The sequence below is a fragment of the Anolis carolinensis genome, chromosome 6 (genome assembly GCF_035594765.1).
Source record: "Anolis carolinensis isolate JA03-04 chromosome 6, rAnoCar3.1.pri, whole genome shotgun sequence".
NCBI lineage: Eukaryota > Metazoa > Chordata > Lepidosauria > Squamata > Dactyloidae > Anolis > Anolis carolinensis.
In genome coordinates this window covers 8556271-8576658 of record NC_085846.1, presented here as the reverse complement: position 1 = coordinate 8576658, position 20388 = coordinate 8556271, and the positions used below count along the sequence as shown (strand labels likewise).

The window sequence follows — 20388 nt, the reverse complement described above, 5'->3', positions numbered from 1 at the left end:
AAGAGTCATACTAGAAGACACCGAAAATTCCCAGAGAAGTATTCCCTTAGGTTAAGAAAAATAGCAATTACATTATTTGTGATTTTCCATTTTCACGGGGGCACTGTGCTGCAACACCAGTAAATGCGCAGACTGGCCGAATATAGGACTCTGGTCCTCTAGGAAATTCCCTTTCCACCCCAAGATGGAGTGACATCATGACATACAAAGGGAAGTGGAAAAAGGATGTGATATTGTTGAATCTCGAGCTGGTGAGTCGGAGCAGTGGGGATAAACCATTGGTTCCTCCTGTGTCTTTTCTCAGTGACTCATCCACACATCGTGCACATCTTCCACACTTCGCACGCACCCTTGCTTCCCCCCATTTCTCTCCTCCATCACTCTATCCATGTACCCACCACTCAGGTCGTCGTTGCGGGACGTCCAAGGCTCAGCCGCGTCAAAGTGCGTGTCACCCCCGATGTGGGGCCCGGGGAAATAGGCGTGCGCCAGGAAGCCCCCTTCGCCATCAAAGGGGGTGCTGTCCCCGTGGAAGCCTTCCGCAAAGAAGATCATGATGTCGGCCTGGGGTTCGTGTCCCTCGCGCACCAATGAGTAAGACACCTCACGGAAACGCAGCGGCGTCACTGATTGCCATACGTTGAAGGCACGGCGGATGGCGCTGAAGGTGGCATGTTCCCCGACTTTGGGTGTGTAATTCTGGATGCTGCAGTAGAAACAGAAGATGAAATCCCTGTGATAGGCACAACCTTGTCCCAACACTTATCTAGATCTAAGCATCCCAGGCCATTTCAGGATTTCTAAGTGAAGCTTGCATTGCCAGTCCTTCAGAAAGATGGACTGAGATGGATGGATAGATGTTTTATTGATGCCAAGTATTCTCAGCTTTGAAGTCTAAAGACTTGCATGAATCAAAGAAACCTGCACTGAGCAATTCAAACACAACTTTGTCTTCATAAAGAGATGGTTTCTGATTCTGTTTGATTCCGTCAAGGATGTGGTCTGGAATTCTGAAGTTTACATAACATTTCTTCAGGTGCATCTACATTGTAGAATTAATGTAGTTTGATATAACTTCAATTGCCATGGTTGATTGGTATAGAAGTTATAGTGTGGTGAGACACCAACACTTTTTGGCCGAAAGATGAAAGACCTTGTAAACCTACAACTCCCACCCTCCACAGCATTGAACCAAGACAATAATAGTGGTATCAAACTTAATTCTAGACAGATACACACCTAGGTGCCACCTTGTGTATCCCTAGCTTCCCCCAAGTCACCCCAAAACCCTGATGTTTATCTACACCTCTCCTGCTCTCCACATCCTCATATTTCTACCTGTCTCCTTAAAACAATCTTCCACATTTTCCTCTTTTTTCAACCACATAGATTTGCTCTCCCTCTTCACAAAAGTCATGAAAGAATTCCCTTTGTCTGACAGCCACTTGAGAAACCTTGAGAAACACTCAAGACAGCGTGGGAGATGCAAGAATGTATCCTCTCCAGAAACCCAACCATCTTGTTTATATTGCAAAGATTATTAGTTTGTTTGGAGTTTTATATTTCTTTCTTTCTTAAAGTAGCGAAAGTGTGCACAAGAATCCAGTAAAAGGGATGGAGAATCACATGTCATATAGCCTTTGGCTCTCTAACTCAGATACTAACAAAAAATGACAAGATTCTTAGTACTCATTCGTGTTTCTCCTCGTCCTCCGCCATACTTCTCATGACAAAAAACCCAACATCTGATCGATTTCCCGATCAGGATGAAGTGTATACAGACAAATGTCCAGTATGCATTATATTTCTCATACATGATTGCAGCCCAATGACATTATTGCATTCCCTATAATGGACCCAACACAAGGTTAATCTTCTCCTCATTCCTTCTCTCAGGACTCTGTCAAAGGCTGGCTCCTCGTTCAAACCTTACCAAAAGGTCAGATCGTAGTGAGACCATTTCAGCCCCTGGATGGCGTAGCGCCTGCGTCGCACATTGGCCTTGATCTCTGCTCCGAATTTATCAGGGACACCACAACGGGGTCTCTTCATAGCCCTGGAAAAAAGAAGACATCTTTAGTTAAGGATACTGTTCCTAAGGGTAAGGTTTTCCCCTGACATTAAGTCTAGTCGTGTCCAACTCTGGGGGTTGGTGCTCATGGCCATTTCTAAGCCAAAGAGCCGGCATTGTCTATAGACAATGGTCATGTGGCCGGCATGACTGCATGAAGCGCCTTTATCTTCCCCTGGAGTGGTACCTATTGATCTACTCACATTTGCATGTTTTTGAGCTGCTAGTTTGGCAGAAGCTGGGGCTAACAGCGGGACCTCAGCTCGCTCCCCAGATTCAAACTGCCAACCTTTTGGTCTGCAAGTTCAGCAGCTTTGCGGTTTAATCCGCTGTGCCACCGCGGGCTCCAGTGTTCCTAACACACACTTTTCTCTACCCAACTAAGGTCAAAATCCTGCAATGTTTTTGTCATTAGTAGCCACAATAACTTCATTGGTCACCCTGCTTAAAGTTTTCTATCTTTTCTGAGCTCTTCATCTTTACAGAGGCTGCAGAAGAGTAAGACTGGGAGACACTGCATGGTACTGAATATGCAATCAAGATCCCTTAGCTTTACAGACTACCTGTTTCTGGTAGAGATGAAAATTGATTAGAAATGGTTTGTTGACATGGCTTCACCTATATTTTGGGACTCTATTTGGGAACACAGTTGTAGGAATTGTTGTGGTGGGTGCCAGCACTTTAAATTGTACCACACCCGCACTTTATACATGGCTCAGTTAATCATACAAGTCTAAAAACACCAGAATCCCTGTAATTTTCTCACAACTTAGTCAACCAAAACTGTGGCTGAATTCATATTAGAAATATTCTCAATTTTGCAGGCGCCTTGGAGGTATAACAGTTTAATGCTGCCTTTATCAGAAGTTCTCTGGAGTGCATCTCCACTGCCGAATAAATTGAGTTTGACACCACTAATTGCCATGGCTCAAGGCTATGGAATCCTATGGGTTATAGTCTGGTGAAGCACCAGCACCCTCTGGCCAAGACAGAGAAAACCATGCAAAACTGTGAGTCCCATTATTCCATAGCATTGAGTAATTATAGTTAAAGTGGTGTCAAGCGATATTCATTCTGCAGAGGAGATGTGCCACAAAGTGACGCGGAACAACTAGGTTGGAACAAGGCTTTGTGCAGTGAAAAGTGGGCATACTCATTGAAACACTATTACAGTAGAGTCTCACTTATCCAACATTCGCTTATCCAACATTCTGGATAATCCAACGCATTTTTGTAGTCAATGTTTTCACTATATCGTGATATTTTGGTGCTAAATTCGTAAATACAGTAATTACAACATAACGTTACTGTGTACTGAACTACTTTTTCTGTCAAATTTGTTGTATAACATGATGTTTTGGTGCTTAATTTGTAAAATCATAACCTATTGTGACGGTTAATGGGCTTTTTCTTAATCTCTCCTTATTATCCAACATATACGCTTATCCAATGTTCTGCCGACCTGTTTATGTTGGATAAGTGAGACTCTACTGTATGTCTGAATCTCTCTTGTACACACTTGTCTCTCCTTTGGTACACACAACACTATTCTTCCTTAATTTGGCACAATCAACCTCTCCAGTTGCCTAGCTGTTCTGTCTCTCAGGTCTCTTTCATTCCACATCCACAAAGTTTACTCTCTTTTGCATAATGTGACACCTTTGTGAGAAGATTTGGTACAATCCCCGACAGGCACTAAACTGATTATCCTTCCATTTGCTTCACCTCCATTTTCCAATCCTTCCTCTCTTTCTTCTCTTGTGCTTTGTTTCTAGATGGTAAGGTCTACAGGGATGGAAACTTTCATCCGAGTGCCATTGCTTTACAACTGCGTTATACAGTTTGGTGATTTCTTCTTCCTCCTTCCTTCTCTGCATGTGTACTATACACATATATTTCCTTTGGCAAGACTCTTTGTTTTCGTTCATTTCATTGTAAGCTATCCACATTTGTGGGGTTCACTTTTCCAGATTTGGTTAGTCGTGGATTTGATTAAAATGTTCTCTAATGTTGATCCATGGGGGTGACGTGGCCATGGAATTTCTAAAAGACCAATAAAGCTTACAGGGATTTGCCAGTCTTTCAGAAATGTGGCTTGAGCTGGAGGAATTTGTGATAGATATATTATTGATGGATTAAGTATTCTCAGCATCAAAGCCTAAAGAAGACGTTTGTGTGAATCAAAGAACCCTACACTGAGCATTTCAAACACTACTTTGTCCCCATAAAGATATTATTTCCGATTCAGTTTGATTCTATCCAAGATGTGGTCTGGAATCCTGATGTTTGTGAAGGATCCAGAATTCATACAATTTGATACGTTAACTGCCATTACTCAATGTTTAGGAATAATGGGAGATGTAGTTCTACAAGCCCTTTAGCCTTCTTTGCCCAAGAGTGCTGGTGCCTCACCAAACTACAAATCCCAGGATTCTACAGCGTTGAGCCATAGGAGGCCCAACCATGGGCCCGGGCTGTGGCGCAGGCTGGAGAGCAAGCCAGCTGCAATTAGCTGCAATGAATCACTCTGACCAGGAGGTCATGAGTTCGAGGCCCGCTCGGAGCCTATGTTTATCTTGTCTTTGTTCTATGTTAAGAGGCATTGAATGTTTGCCTATATGTGTAATGTGATCCTCCCTGAGTCCCCTTCGGGGTGAGAAGGGCGGAATATAAATGCTGTAAATAAATAAATAAAATAAATAAATGTCAAGTTGCATTAATTCTACTGTAATGATGCACCCATAGTGGTTTCTCAGGACACTTTATGTCGGGAAAAGACTACTGATTTACTTCTAGACCAAATATTGTGGGAAATACGTAGCGTTTTCCCCTACTCCAATTCTCACTGAGTTGGCAATAAAGCTGTGCTCTGGACTTCTGTAGCTGCTTTCTGTAACTCTGAAAAATCCCAGTTCCCCTTTCTTTGCACCCTTGTGGTGCAATGTCTTGTGGTGTGGAGTTCCACCGAGTCAACCATGACTCTACCAGACACGGTTTTTTGCACCAGGGCCACCCCGGGACAGGATGTTGCTGAGCCACACGGTCTGTTTGCCAACACTGGAAACCAAAGGCAGTCGGCCAGCTCCCCAGCCACAATCACAGGGCCCTTCTTGCTCTCGGTTACATCATGGCCTTTTCGGTGGTTTCATAACATCTCCTTCCCGCCACCAGCATTTCAAGACTCCTTGAGGAATTTTTCCATCATATTCAAGAGAAGCAGCCTGCAGTTCTTCAGGCATCTAAAATCTTTTTCTCCATTGCCTGGTGTCTTGCCTTCTTGGAGAATGAGATTATTCATTTGTAACGGCTTGAGTGTCAGACTTGGGGTGAATCTACACTGGTAGAATTAATGCACCTTGGCACCACTTTAACTGCCATAGCTCAATACTGTGGAAACTGGAAAATTGTAGTTTTGTGTGGTCTTGAGCCTTCTCTGCCAAGGAATTTCTGTATCCCATCAAACTAGAAATCCCAGGATTCCATAGCATTGGGCCATGGCAGATAAAATGGTGTCAAACTGCATTAATTCAATACTGTAGATGCACCCTATAACTCAGCTATAAAGACACACCTTAGGGACAACATGTAATGGTTTGAGCCTATGAGCCTGGAGGCCAGGGTTCAAATCCTTTATCACCCATAGAAACTCACCAGATGGCCTTGGGATAAGTCACACTCTCTCAACTTCAAAGAAAGGCAAAGTCAAACCCTCTCTGAAAATATTTTGCCATGAAAATCCCATGATAAGGTCCTACCTTAGGGCAGGCATGGGCAAATTTGGGCCCTCCTCCAGGTGTTTTGGACTTTAACCCACACAATTTCTAACAGATGAAGTTTTTCCATGCCTGCCTTAGGGTTACAGTAGTGTCTCGCTTATCCAACATTCTGTATTTTCCAACGCAATTGGCCTTTTAGTAGTCAATGTTTTTGCAATCAATGTTTTCAATACATTGTGATGTTTTGATACTAAATTCATACAGTCATTACTACAGAACATTACCGTGTATTGAACTGCTTTTTCTGTCCATTTGTTGTAAAACATGATGATTTGGTGCTTAATTTGTAAAATCATAATGTAATTTGATGTTTAATAGGCTTTTCCTTAATCCCTCCTTATTATCCAACATTTTCACTTATCCAACATTTTGCCAGCCCGTTTATGTTGGATAAGTGAGACTCTACTGTACCATAAGTGACATTTTTCAGCTGCTTACATCAAAAGACATGAACATCTGTCCTTGTAATCTCTGTGATGTTTTCTTCCCACCAATGTGGGAGGAAAACATGCAATAGCAAAGCACTGAAAGTTACTTTTCTGGACTACAGCTCCTAGAATCCAATTAATCTAACCACTAGCCATGCTAGCTTGCAAACTCTGCTCCAAAACGATAACTTGTTTTCCAAACTCTACCTGACCCTTACATACAAACAGCAATGTGGCAGTTTTGGCTGTCCATACAACCAAAGCAATATCAAATCTATTTTGTGCATTGGTGAAATAGAGAAGAATGGTTGCAAGACATGGGGGAAAAGCGGGAAATACTTGGAAAAGTTACTTACTTCAGGGTCTCCGAGTCGGACTTGCCGGTCACCTGGAGCCCATAAAACCGCTGCATGGCAGCGATGGCAGCCGAAAGCGACTGTGGGGAGCGCTGGGTATGCGTGCGAAGATCTCCCGGTGGTAGATAGCCATATTGCTGTAGCCAAGCCTGGCGAGAAAGTCAGAACAAGAATGTGAGAAAAACATTTTTAAAAGACACAAAACCCAAACTAGGCATTGCCTGCACCAGAACCATAACTATTTGCAGTCAGCCTCTGGAGTTAGGGGCATAGGACCCCCATAAAAGTAAAAATATGTGAATTTTAAAAATGCTATGATTCTTATCTATTGGTATTATATACATCTCCCTCTCTATATATAGCTATATTATTAAATTGTTATTTTTAATCAGTCAGAACATCTCTCCAGGGATTTCTAGGTCCTCCATCACAACTCTGTAGTCAATTTCTCATGAAAACAAGGCACAGGATTGCACTGAAGGACCTAGAGATTCCTAGAGAGAACATTTTTTAATCAACTCTGTGAGTCATTAAATCTGCAAAAGTCAAACCGATTGCATTTACATCAGGCATGGGCAAACTCGGGCCCTCCAGATGTTTTGGACTTCAACTCTCACAATTCCTAACAGCCTACCGGCTGTTAGGAATTGTTGGAGTTGAAGTCCAAAACATCTGGAGGGCCCGAGTTTGCCCATGCCTGATCTACACTGTAGAATTAATGCAATTTGACATCATGTTAACTGCCGAGACTTGGAGATATAGGTGTCGTTTTACAAGTAGCCTCTGCCCAAATAAGGTGGTGCCATACCAAACTACAACTGCCTCTCTGTCAGACGTTTTGATAACCAAGGCACCCTTGTATATTATTTCCAGTCCTTCTACAATGCATCACTTTCCTCTCTTTTTCCATATTCCATCTATTAAGTCCAATTCACTCATTTCAACATACAGTGGCTCTCCAGTATCCACTGGGGTTTGGCTCCAGTATCCTCCACGGATACCAAACTCCATGGACATTCCAGTCCCCTTATATACAACGGCATAGAAAAACAATGTCCCTTATATAAAGTCAATGTTTACTTTTGGGATTTAAAAAAAATATTTTCCATCCATGGATGCAGAGGACCAACAGAACAACGTGATTACATTTCCTTGCACTGATCCAGCCTTGATAGTCACATGAAGCACATCTACACTGCATCATAGAATCATAGAATAGTAGAGTTGGAAGAGAGCTCATAGGCCATCCAGTCCAACCCCCTGCCAAGAAGCAGGAAATCGCATTCAAAGCAACCCCGACAGATGGCCATCCAGCCTCTGCTTAAAAGCCTCCAAAGAAGGAGCCTCCACCACAGTAGAACTAATACAGTTTAAAAGGTAAAGGTAAAGGTTTCCCCTGACAGTTAAGTCCAGTTGTGACCGACTCTGGGGGTTGGTGCTCATGTCCATTTCTAAGCTGAAGAGCCGGCGTCGTCCATAGACACCTCCAAGGTCATGTGGTCGGCATGACTGCATGGAGCGACGTTACCTTCCCGCCGGAGCGGTACCTATTGATCTACTCACATTGGCATGTTTTCGAACTGCTAGGTTGGCAGGAGCTGGGGCTAACAGCAGGCACTCTTTCCCCTCCCTGGATTTGAACCTGGGAACTTTTAGTCCGCAAGTTCAGCAGCTCAGCACTTTAACACACTGTGCCACCTCTTTAACTAAAAATCAAGGCTCAATGCTATGGAATCAGGGGAGTAGTTAAAGTAGTGATCACATTGCATTAATTCTACAGTGTGGATACACTCCAAGGGTGTTGGATCACAACCTCCATCACGGGCAACCCATGCCAAGCTGTCTGAGGATGATAGGAGCTGTGGTCCAGCACAGAAAGAGTCATTTTTTTCCATGCGTCTCTTCTGTTTATCCTGATAATTCCTTAACTGCTCTGTGCCTTCATACCCACTATTATCTCCCCCTTCCTACGTCAGCCCTTGCCAGGCATCAGAGGCTGGTGGCTGTCTCAATTTCCTCCCTTTCCCTCTTTCCTCTTGATCTCTCTAGTGATTCACTCCGTCTGCAGCCATTTCCGGCCCTGGTGACCCCGGGCAAAGAAATGGGGGGAGTGAGAGGTTGGGCAAGACTCCTCCAACATCCGACTCTCTTAAGACAAGATCTTGGGTTTTGCAAAGCTCTGAGATGTTGGGCCCAGTCTAAGGAGGATGAAAAGAGCCAAGGAGATGGAAAAGAAGGAGGAAAGGCTTGCAAAGAAGGGCAGTGAAAGGAATGACACGTAATCCCACCTTACCTAACATCAGGTGATTTAAGGGGGATAGGGCTCAGTGGCAGAAACCCAGGAAACAAGCCCCAATGGATTAAAAGTGTGAGGAGAGGAGATGAAAGTTGAGTACTATTAACTCCTTGTGATCAAGGAGTTTGCAGAGAATCACAAATGCACTTCCACTTATAGGTCACAAATAAATAAAATTGCATAGGAACTTCAAACCTAGCAATTTCATCCTTCTAGACATCACATTGCAAATAAACTTCCAACTATGTTGTTGAAGGCTTTCATGGCCTGAATCACTGGGTTGCTGTGAGTTTTCCAGGCTGTACTGTCATGTTCCAGAAGCATTCTCTCCTGATGTTTCACCTGCATCTATGGCAGGCATCTTCAGAGGTTGTGAAGTCTGTTGGAAACTAGGCAAGTGGGGTTTATATATCTGTGGAATGTCCAGGGTGGGAGAAAGAACTCTTGTTTGTTTGAGGCAAGTGTGAATGTTCTCCCAGGCAGAAACAGCCAGGCTTTGAAGCTGCAAGGCTGTTCAATGCTAACCAAGGTAGCCAATTGCAACATTCACACTTGCTTCAAGCAGATAAGAGTTCTTTCTCCCAACCTGGACCTTCCACTTGCCTAGTTTCCAACAGACCTCACAACCTCTGAAGATGCCTGCCATAGATGTAGGCAAAACGTCAGAAGAGAATGCTTCGGGAACATGGCCATACAGCCCGGAAAACTCACAGCAACCCACAAACTTCCAACTATTACAAAGGATGCATCTATACTGTAGAATTATTGTAGTTTGATACCACTTTAAGTGCCATGACTCTAACCATGGGAGTTGTAATTTTACAAGGTCTCTAGCCATCTCTGTGAAACAGTGCTGGGGCCTCACCAAATTACAATTCCCAGGATTGCAAAGCATTGAGCCATGCTTTGCAGTGGTGTCCAACTGCTTTAATTCTACCGTACAGATGTACTGAAAGAGGACAATGGATGCATTGGTAGTCATTCACATTTATTTCATATTCACTCTAAGCTATACTGCTACTGTAGCTGGAAGTGCCATCTAAAAATAGAGAAATAAAAATGCCTCTTCTCTCAGCACTTTTTATAAAGTCCTCTATTCCAATATAATTTTTAATGTCACCAGCAACAGCTTCCGGGCAGAAGGAAAATAATATCTGAATCTGCAGCCACAAAGAAAAAAATGGTCACGCTCTTCTTTGACAGTTTCCTACAAACATCAGTTTGGCTGCTAAAACCAGAGCTTGGAAAATTATTCTTTTGTATGACTATCCTCAGAAACCCTCCGCTGCCAGCCAGCACTGGGAATTCTGGAGCTGTAACACAAAAAATAAATTTTCCAAGCTCTACACGGAACTCCCAATGTTATCCAGTAAGGCTCTTTTCATATTATCATGGCTAATAAACATTAGCATTGCTGAAATTGGCAAATCCTGACTTTGGCTCCTGGTACTATGGATGATACAAGACAGCTGTTTTCCTTTCCCTTGCAAGTTTTATTTATAACACAAGCAATTCACAGTTTCTTGGGATGCATCGACACTGCAGAATTAATGTAATTTTGGCACCACTTTTACTGCCATGGCTCAGTGCTATGGAATCACAGGAGTTGTAGTTTTACAAGGCCATATCCTCCCCTGCCCAAGAATGCTTGTCTCACCAAACTACAACTCCCACGATCCCATAGCATTGAGCCATGGCAGTTAAAGTTATGTCAAGCTGCATTAATTCTACAGTGTAGATGTTCCCATTTATTCCCTAATTCCTTGTGGAAGAAGTCAACAAAATGGGCATAGTGGATAGGAACCAAGAAAGGATCCTAAATCTAAATGTTTGGACATTACCAGGAATGCAACTAAATAAGTATTTTTTTCATACTCGGTACACAAAGGCCTTGCTTTACTCCCAAAATCCCAGCTGATGCGGCCAATTCTGGGAACTGGAGCAAAAAACATTTGGAGAGTGAATGGATCCTTGGAGGAAGACCATTAGCAGGGCCCAATGCCAAAGGGTGCATCTTGCACTGTAGAAATAATTTGTTACCACTTTAAATGCCCTAAACCAATTCTATGGAATCCTGGGAGTTGTAGTTTTTTGAGGCATTAGTACTTTGACAGCTCCCAGGATTTCATAGCATTGAGCCATGGCAGTTAATGCAGGATCAAACTGCATTATTTCTACAGTTTAGAACATTGATTTGCAAACTCCAGGTCTTTGGATTTCGATTTCAGCAATGGTTAGAGCAGCCATGGGCAAACTTCAGTCCTTCAGCCTACCAGCTGTTAGGAATTGTGGGAATTGAAGTCCAAAACACCCAGAGGACCGAAGTTTGTCCATGCCTGGGTTAGAGCTTTTTGGAGCTGAAATCCAAAATATCTGGAGGGCCAAAGTTTGGGAAACAGCGGTGTGGATGGACCTAAGGCAGCGTTTCTCAACCTGGGGGTCGGGACCCCGGGGGGGGGGGGGGGGGTTGCGAGGAAAGGGTCAGACGGATTGCCAAATATCATCAGAAAACACATATTACTGATGGTCTTAGGAACCCCTTTAACAGAGTAAGCTGGATGTAGGTGAACTACAACTCTAAAACACAAGGTCAATGCTCACCAGACCCTTCCAGTATTTTCTGTTGGTCATGGGAGTTCTGAGGGGCCGCTGGTGGCACAGTGTGTTAAAGCGCTGAGCTGCTGAACTTGCGGACTAAAAGGTCCCAGGTTCAAATCCCGGGAGCGGAATGAGTGCCCGCTGTTAGCCCTAGCTCCTGCCAACCTAGCAGTTCGAAAACATGCAAATGTGAGTAGATCAATAGGTACCACTCCGGTGGGAAGGTAATGGCGCTCCATGCAGTCATGCCGGCCACATGACCTTGGAGGTGTCTACGGACGACGCCGGCTCTTCGGCTTAGAAATGGAGATGAGCACCAACCCCCAGAGTCGGACACCACTAGACTTAACGTCAGGGGAAACCTTTACCTTTATGGGAGTTCTGTGTACAAGTTTAATTCAATTCCATCATTAGCGGAGTTCAGAATGCTCTTTGATTGTAGGTGAACTATAAATCCCAGTAACTACAACTCCCAAATGACAAAATCATCCCCCTACCTCAATCCCACCGGTATTTAAATTTGGGCATGTCGGGTATTTGTGCCAAATTTGGTCCAGTGAATGAAAAATACATCCTGCATATCAGATATTTACATTAGTTCATAACAGTAGCAAAATTACAGTTACAAAGTAGCAACAAAAATAATTTTATGGTTGGGGATCACCACATGAGTAACTGTATTAAGGGGTTGCAGCATTAGGAAAGTTGAGAACCATTGACCTAAGGGGACATTAAGTCTGACAGTCTCAAGAGTCCCTGGCTATTTCTTGCCTTCCTATATTCCCCCTCCTCGCTTGCCATTTCCGCCAAAGCCAGGTATAAAAAAAGGGTCCTGTGCCCCCGCTCTTATTCCGCTCTGGGCTCTTTCCCAACCCCCAGGTCTGATCCTTTGCTCAGATAAAGCCCGTGGCTAAAAATGCTGCCTTGTCTCATGCAAGAGGTCTCAAAAATATCCCTTGGAAGAGAAAGAGACACAAACAAGCCCTCGCCCACGCAGGGCTCGGATATACAGTTAGCGGTCCTGCCCTCCTCCCGTTTCATCCCAGGCCAGAGCCTTTCCTCGAGTGAGAGTGAAACCTTGGGGCCTCCGCTTGTCCGAATGGGCATTCATTCCTCAAGAGGGAGGACAAGGCTCCCTTTTGTCTCTTCTCTGCCACATCCCCATTTCTGGCGTTGGCTGAAACTTTCCTCGTTCGGTCATCCTTTTCCAGACCTAAGGTCACAACCGCCATCCCTTGCTTTGTGCCGCCACTTCCCACAACTGTTCCTTGCTCTGCTTTTCGGTCGCTGGGACTGTTTCCTTCCCTCTCTTTTCCAATTGAAAAGAAAGCGGGAAACACCCACATGAAAAGCTGCCCTCTTCCTGCCTGGCTTCTTCATTTACCGTACTCCTTTCAAGGTTTTAAACTTGAATTTGTTCTTTCTTCCACAAAGAAACAGGCCAGGAGACGTTACTTTGGTACTGTCTAGACCACAGATGGGGATAATGCACCCCAAAACCAAATGCGGACCCCCAAGACTGTGTTTGTGGCGCTCCAGAACCTTGGATTTCTTTACGCCTCCCAAACCTAGTTGTATTGATTCACATTCTTTCCAACTTTTCCCCTTTATAGTTTGCAATTGCAAAACTTTCCACAGTAGCAAAAGAAGAGATTCTTGGACCAGGCAAGAAAAACTGAAGAGGCGGAGAAAGAGAGAATGCAACAATAACAGCTCAGGAAAAGCTGGAAGACAACCAAGGTGGTTTGTTTTTGTCCTTCGAGAACGATTGCATAAGTGGAAGCAATATTTATCAGAAGTCGGAATGATGGATGAGCAGACAAAAATACATCCAGCTCAATGGCAACTTGAAGGAAATCAAGGGGAAAGAGGTGGATGGGATGGGACCACGTCTAATTGGTTGTTCCATAGAAGACGGAACAGAGCGGATGGAAAAGATGTGGTTGGACAGACAAGATGGTTGGGCAGGATAGAGAGAAACACAGAACAGCCCTCGGCTAAATCTACACTGTGGAATTAATGCAGTTTGAAGTCACTTTAACTGCCACGGCTCAGTGCTACGGAATCCTGGGATTTGCAGTTTGGTGAAGCTTCGGCACTCTTTGGAAGAAAAGCCTAAAGTCTTGTAATTGTTATGCAGCTTTATAGCTTTGCACTTATCCCATTCCCTGTCCAATCGTTTACTGCTGGACCACGTTTACAGTAGCTTACCGCCATTGGTTTTAATTGAGTTTTAAGTTGTTGTTTAATATGTTTATATCTTTTATTCAACTGTATTTTTAAATTGTGTTTTATTTCATGTTCTGATTTTGCACTTGGGGCTGTGTGTAAGTGAGGCTGAGTCCCTTCGGGACAACAAAAATAAAGTTGTTATTATTATGTATATTATTATTATTATTAGGAGCCCCGGTGGCGGAGTGTGTAAAAGCACTGAGCTGGAGACCGAAAGGTCCCAGGTTCAAACCCCGGGAGCGGAGTGAGCATCCGCTGTTAGCTCCAGCTCCTGCCAACTTAGCAGTTCGAAAACATGCAAATGTGAGTAGATCAATAGGTACCGCTCCAGCGGGAAGGTAACGGCGCTCCATGCAGTCATGCTGGCCACATGACCTTGGAGGTGTCTAACGACAACACTGGCTCTTCGGCTTAGAAATGGAGATGAGCACCAACCCCCAGAGTCAGACTTGACTGGACTTAACGTCAGGGGAAAACCTTTACATTATTATTATTATTATTATTATTATTATTATATGTATATTATTGTTATTGTAAAACTACAACATGATTCCATAGTATTGAGACATGGCAGTTAAAATGATGTCAAGCTGCATTAATTCTGCAATATAGATGCACGCTTAAACATGTCAACTTTGAAATACATCTCGTTTTGCTCAATAGAATTTGCAGTTAAATGTGCATCTTAAAAGAGGCAGCAGCAATGACATGCCCTGAGGCACCAATCTTTTCCTCTCGCTGAACAAGCACCATAAACAGTATCGCTCTTTCAAACATCCATCAAAGCTATGATGGATGGACAGATGGATAAGGCTAGGGCATGAGTCAGACTGAAAGTAAACAGACAGGAAGGAAGGAAGTTAGGAAGGAAGGGTGGGTTGAGAACAAAGGGGGGCAAAATCTCAGGGCAAGAATCTACATTTGGAGAAAGATCCAGGAAGAGGGAAAAGATGGAGATCTATCATTATTGGCACAATAAACATTAATAAGAGGAAAGTCATAGAAAAGAACAGCAAAGTAGAATAATACTGGGTTGCTGTGAATTTTCCGGGCTGAATGGCCATGTTCCAGAAGCATTCTCTCCTGGCATTTCACCCACATCTCTGGCAGGCATCCTCAAAGATTGTGAGGTCTATTGGAAACTAGACAAATGGTATTTACATATCTGTGGAATAATGTCCAGGGTGGGAGAAATAACTCTTCTTGTCTGCCTGAGGCAAGTGTGGCTGTTGCAATTAGCCACCTTGATTAGCACTGAATAGCCTTGCAGCTTCAAGGCCTGGTTGCTTCATGCCTGCGAGAATCCTTTGTTGTGAGGTGTTAGCTGGCACTAATTGTTTCATGTTATCAATGCTAATCAAGGTGATTAACTGAAAAGGAAAGGACCTGAGGCTGTTAGGAATTGTGGGAGCTGAACTCCACATCTGGAGAGCCAAAGTTTGCCCATACTTGCTATAAGCTGAATGCACCCAATATCATTTTTTTTCTCTTAAAGGAAAAGGAGACGGGTGTCCCTTTTTTAATGCTAGCCCCGAAAAGAAAGAGTTAGATCCAAAGAAATGGTCATCCAAAATTGGAGCTCATAAGCTCTAGTTAGTAAGGGAATGGGAAAGGTTGGCAAAGGAAGGAATGGAACAGAAAATGCCTTGGCACAGAAAAGACCAGCGTTCCATCCAGCTGCAGAACACATCCAAGGAAAGGGGGAGAGAGAAAGAGAAAGGATAGTAGAAGAAAGAGCAAAGGAGAAGTCGATGGATTGACCAGATGGAGAAGGAATGTAAATCAAGGAATAGGAGCAAAGGTGATGGGAAGTTTGGCCGAAAGGCGAAATAGGAGGGGAATGTGTTGGATTCCACAAAGGGCGTTGAGCCAAATAATAATAATAATAATAATAATAATAATGATAATAATAATAATAATAATAGGAATATGAAAATGGATTGATGTGAATTTTTTGGGTTGTATGGCCATGTTCCAGAAGCATTCTCTCCTAACGTTTCACCCACATCTGTGGCAGGCATCCTCAGATGTTGTGAGGTGTGTTGGAAACTAGGCAAGTGGGGTTCATATATCTGTGGAATAATGTCCAGGGTGGGAGAAAAAACTCTTGTCTATTGGACGCAAGTGTGAATGTTGCAATTGACCAGCTTGATTGGCCTTGCAGCTTCAAAGCTTGACTGATTTCTGTCTGGGGGAATCCTTTGTTGGGAGGTGTTAGCTGGCCCTGATGGATTCATGTCTCTGTTTTCTGAGTATTGTTCTTTATTTTTGTCCTGATTTTTAAAACTAGTTTTTTTAATACTGGGAGCCAGATTTTGTTCATTTTCATGGTTTTCTCCTTTCTGTGGAACAACAAAGAATTCCGCCAGGCAACAGGCAGCCAGGACTTGAAGCTGAAAGGCTATTCAATGCTAATCACTGTGACCAATTCCAACATTCACACTTGACTCAAACAGACAAGAGTTCTTTCTCCCACCCTGGACATTCCACAGATATATAAGCCCCACTTGTCTAGTTTCCAACAGGCGAAACATCAAGAGAGAATGCTTTTGGAACATGGCCATACATCCTGGAATATTCACAGCAAGTCAGTAATTCTGACCATGAAAGTCTGACAACAATATAAAATGGATTGAGATAGGAAAGAAGGAGGGATGAAAGACAACATCCGTCAGATACGCCATCAAGACTTGAGAAAATAAAATATATACAAAGAAATATATGTGAAGGGAATAAGGAAGAGAGGCTCACAACCTCTGAAGATGCCTGCCATAGATGTGGGCGAAACGTCAGGAGAGAATACTTCTGGAACATGGCCACACAATCCGGAAAACATACAACAGCCCCAAGAGAGGCTCAATTTGGAGGAAAATATGAGATCTGGAAAGTGAAGGGACTAAAGGGGCATGAAAAGCAAAAGGTTAGGATAAGATGGCACCTGATGGATCAAAAATAGGTTGGATTGCTGTGAGTTTTCTGGGCTGTATGGCCATGTTCCAGAAGCATTCTGTCCTGATGTTTCGCCCACATCTATGGCAGGCATCCTCAGAGGTTGTGAGGTCTGTTGGAAACTAATCAAGTGAGCTTTATATATCTGTGGAATAATGTCCAGGGTGGGAGAAAGAACTCTTGTCTGTTGGAGGAAAGGGTGAGTGTTGCAATTAATCACCTTGATTAGCATTGACAAGCACTGCAGCTTCAAACCCTGGCTGATTCCTGCCTGTGGGAATCCTTTGTTGTGAGGTATTAGCTGGCCCTGATTGTTTCATGTCTGGAATTCCCCTGTTGTCAATACTAATCAAGGTGACTAATTGCAACATTCACACTTGCCTCTAACAGACAAGAGTTCTTTCTCCCACCCTGGACATTATTCCACAGAGACATAAACCTCACTTGCTTAATTTCCAACAAACCTAACAACCTGTGAGGATGCCTGCCATAGATGTGGGTGAAACATCAGGAGAGAATGCTTCTGGATCATGGCCATACAGCCTGGAAAACTCACAGCAACCTAGTAATTCCAGCTATACAATCCTTCGACAATGCAAAACTAAGTTGATCAATTAGAGAAGAAAAGTTGCCAAGTTTGCAGCAAAGACCAAAGTGAAATGGATTAACTGCAAGAAAGGAGGCGGTGAGGCATAAAAAGGAGCCAGCTCTGCACCAGGCAAGTGGAGACAAGCAGAGCAAAGAAGAAGGGAGCTCAATTTTGGAGAGAGAGAAAAAGAGAGGCATGGAAAAAGGGAAGGAGAAAGAAAGCCCTGCTGGTAGAGGAAAAGTGCAAGGAAAATGAAGGAAAAGGAGGGAGATTGCAAGAGGGACAAGCCAAAAGAAGAAAGATCTCCCAACAAAGGATTCCCCCAGGCAGGAAACAGCCAGGCTTTGAAGCTGCAGGGCTATTCAATGCTAATCAAAGTGGCCAATTGCAACATTCACACTTGCCTCAAACAGGCAAGAGTTTTTTCTCCCACCCTGAACATTCCACAGATATTAACTTTTACAAGATGTGTTATTATCCTGTGATTTTATTGTGTTACTGTTTTTATTGATATACTTTAGGGCTTGTCCCTGTGTAAGCTGCCTCGAGTCTTTCGAGAGATGGAGCGGGGTGTAAATACAATTATTATTATTATTATTATTATTATTATTATTATTATTATTATTATTATATAATTTCCTAGACCTCACAACCTCTGAGGGTGCCTGCCACAGATGTGGGCGAAAGGTCAGGAGAGAATGCTTCTCACTGCAACCAAAAAAAAAAAAGTCGGGAGGAAAACACAGAGAAAGCTGGAGAGGACAAGAAAGAAGGGAATGGAAAAGTTTTTGCGCGGAATGAAAAGGCAAAAAAAAGGACCCCCGGGAGAGGAAAAGGCAAGACAGCTTGAAGAGTGGCCCAGGCAGGCGGATGGAGGGATGCAAGGGAAGGAAGGGAGCAACAGGTCTTTGCAGCAAGAGGAGAAAGAGAAAGGGGTCGCGTGGGAAGGGCGTGGGGCGTGGACCCCAGACTCACCTCGGGGCTGAAGCGGGAGGAGGAAGAGGAGGAGGAGGAGGAGAAGCCGGGCGTCAAGAGGGCGCAGAGGGCCAGGGCCAGGGGCAAGAGGCGCAGGAGGGCCGGCCAAGGAGGCATGCTGCTGGGGTCTCTGTGTCTCTGCTGCCGGGGGGCGAGGGCCAGGCGAGGAGGGGGCGCCTGCGGTGGGTCTGCCTTGCCTTCCTTCCCCGCCTCTGCTGCTGGCCCTTCCTGCCTCTTTGGCGCTCTCGCTCTCTCTCGAAGTGGAGACGTGGTGGGGCTCGGGGTCTGTCTCCAATTAGAGGGTTCTGCGGGGAGAGGAAGGAGCCCAAAGCGGAGGAAGGAGGAGGGGAGAAAGGCTTGGCTCCTCCTGGAAAGCGGAAAGAGGAGGAGGAGGAGAGACAGAAAGAGAGAAGGAAAGGAAGGAAGGTGGGAAGAAGGAAAGAGGAGGGAAGAAAGAAGAGAGAAGGAAAGGGGAAGGAAGAAAGAAGATAGAAAGAAAAAGGAGAGAGGAAGGAGGAAAGAGAAGGAAGGAGAGAAAGAAATAGAAGGACAGAGGAAGGAAGAAGATAGAAGGGAAGACAAAGAAGGAAAGAAGTAGGAAAGACAGATGGAAGGAGGAAAAGAAAGTATAAGGAATGAGGAAGGAAGGAAGATAGGAAGCAAGGGAGGACGGAAGAAAGAAGGAAGGTAATAAAATAGAAGGAAAGGGGAAGGAAGGAAGAAGATAGACAAAGAAGGGAGGAAGGAAGGAAGACAGAAGGAAGGAGAGAAAGAAAATAGAAGGACAGAGGAAGGAAGAAGATGGAAAGGAAGGCAAAGAAGGGAAGAAGGAGGAAAGGCTGATGGAAGGAGGGAAAGAAAGTAGAAGGAAGGAAGAAGACAAGGAAAGACAAAGAAGGGAAGTAGGAAGGAAGGCAAATAGAAGGATAGAGGAAGGACGGAAGGAAGATAGAAGGAAAGACAAGGGAGGGCGGAGGAAAGAAGGAAGGAAATAGAAGGAAAGGGGATGGAAGGAAGAAGATAGAAAGAAAGACAAAGAAGGAAGACAGAAGGAAAGACAAGGGAGGAAAGAAGAAAAGGAAGGAAGGAAGAAGATAGAAAAAGAAGAGAGGAAGGAGGAAAGACAGAAGGAAGGAGAGAAAGAAATAGAAGGACAGAGGAATGAAGAAGATAGAAGAGGGAAGGAGGAAATAACAGATGGAAGGAAAGAAAGAAGAAGGAAAAAGGAAGGAAGAAGATAGAAAGAAAAAGAAGAAAGGAAGGAGGAAAGACAAGGAAGGAGAGAAAGAAAATAGAAGGACAGGAAATAAGGAAGAAGACAGAAGGAAAGACAAAGAAGGGAGGATGGAAGGAAGGAAGGAAGGAAAAAATAGGACAGAGGAAGGAAGAAGATAGAAAGGGGGACAAAGACGGGAAGAAGGAGGAAAGACAGATGGAAGGAAAGAAAGTAGAAGGAAAAAGGAAGGAAGAAGACAGAAGGAAAGACAAAGAAGGGAAGAAGTAGGAAAGAAGGAAGGAAAAAATAGAAGGATAGAGGGAGGGAGGATGGAAGGAAGATAGAAGGAAACACAAGGGAGGAAGGAGGAAAGAAGGAAATAAAATAGAAGGAAAGGGAAAGGAAGGAATGAATGAAATAGAAACAAAGACCACAAAGGGAGGAAGGAGGAAAGAAAGGGGGAAGGGAAGGAACAAAATAGAAGGAAAGAGGAAGGAAGAAGATAGATGGGAAGACAAAGAAGGGAGGAATGGGGGGGGGAGAAAGGATGGGAAAAATAAAGACGGAAGGAAGGAAGGAAGGAAGGAAGGAAAGAGAAAATACAAGGGAGAAAGGAAGAAAGAAGGAAATAAAAGGAAAGGCAAAGGAAGTAAGATAGAAAGACAAAGAAGGAATAAAAGAAAATAGAATGACAGAGGAAGTAAGGAAGAAGATTGAAGGAAAGACAAGGGAGGAAGGAGGAAAGAAGGAAGGAAGGAGAGAAATGAAATAAAAGGAAGGGGGAAGGAAGGACAAAGAAGGGAGGAAGGAGGAAAAACAAGGAAGGAAGGAAGGAAGGAGATGGAAAGACTAAGACGGGAGGAAGGAGGAAAGACGGAAGGAAGGAAAGAGGAAGGAGAAAA

At 43.9% G+C, this 20388-nt stretch overlaps 1 protein-coding gene across 1 annotated transcript in view; it reads right to left on the bottom strand.

Moving 5' to 3' along the window:
- mmp14 (matrix metallopeptidase 14) overlaps positions 1-18596 on the bottom strand; it is a 29774-nt gene extending 11178 nt beyond the window's left edge. The window contains exons 1-4 of the mRNA XM_062958229.1: positions 18271-18596; positions 6632-6780; positions 1934-2056; positions 399-706 (exon numbers count right to left, since the gene is read on the bottom strand). Of these exons, the coding sequence (XP_062814299.1) occupies positions 399-706; positions 1934-2056; positions 6632-6780; positions 18271-18387 (697 nt within the window). The 5' untranslated portion in view covers positions 18388-18596. The remainder of the gene's footprint in view (positions 1-398; positions 707-1933; positions 2057-6631; positions 6781-18270) is intronic.
- Positions 18597-20388: the final 1792 nt, after the last annotated feature.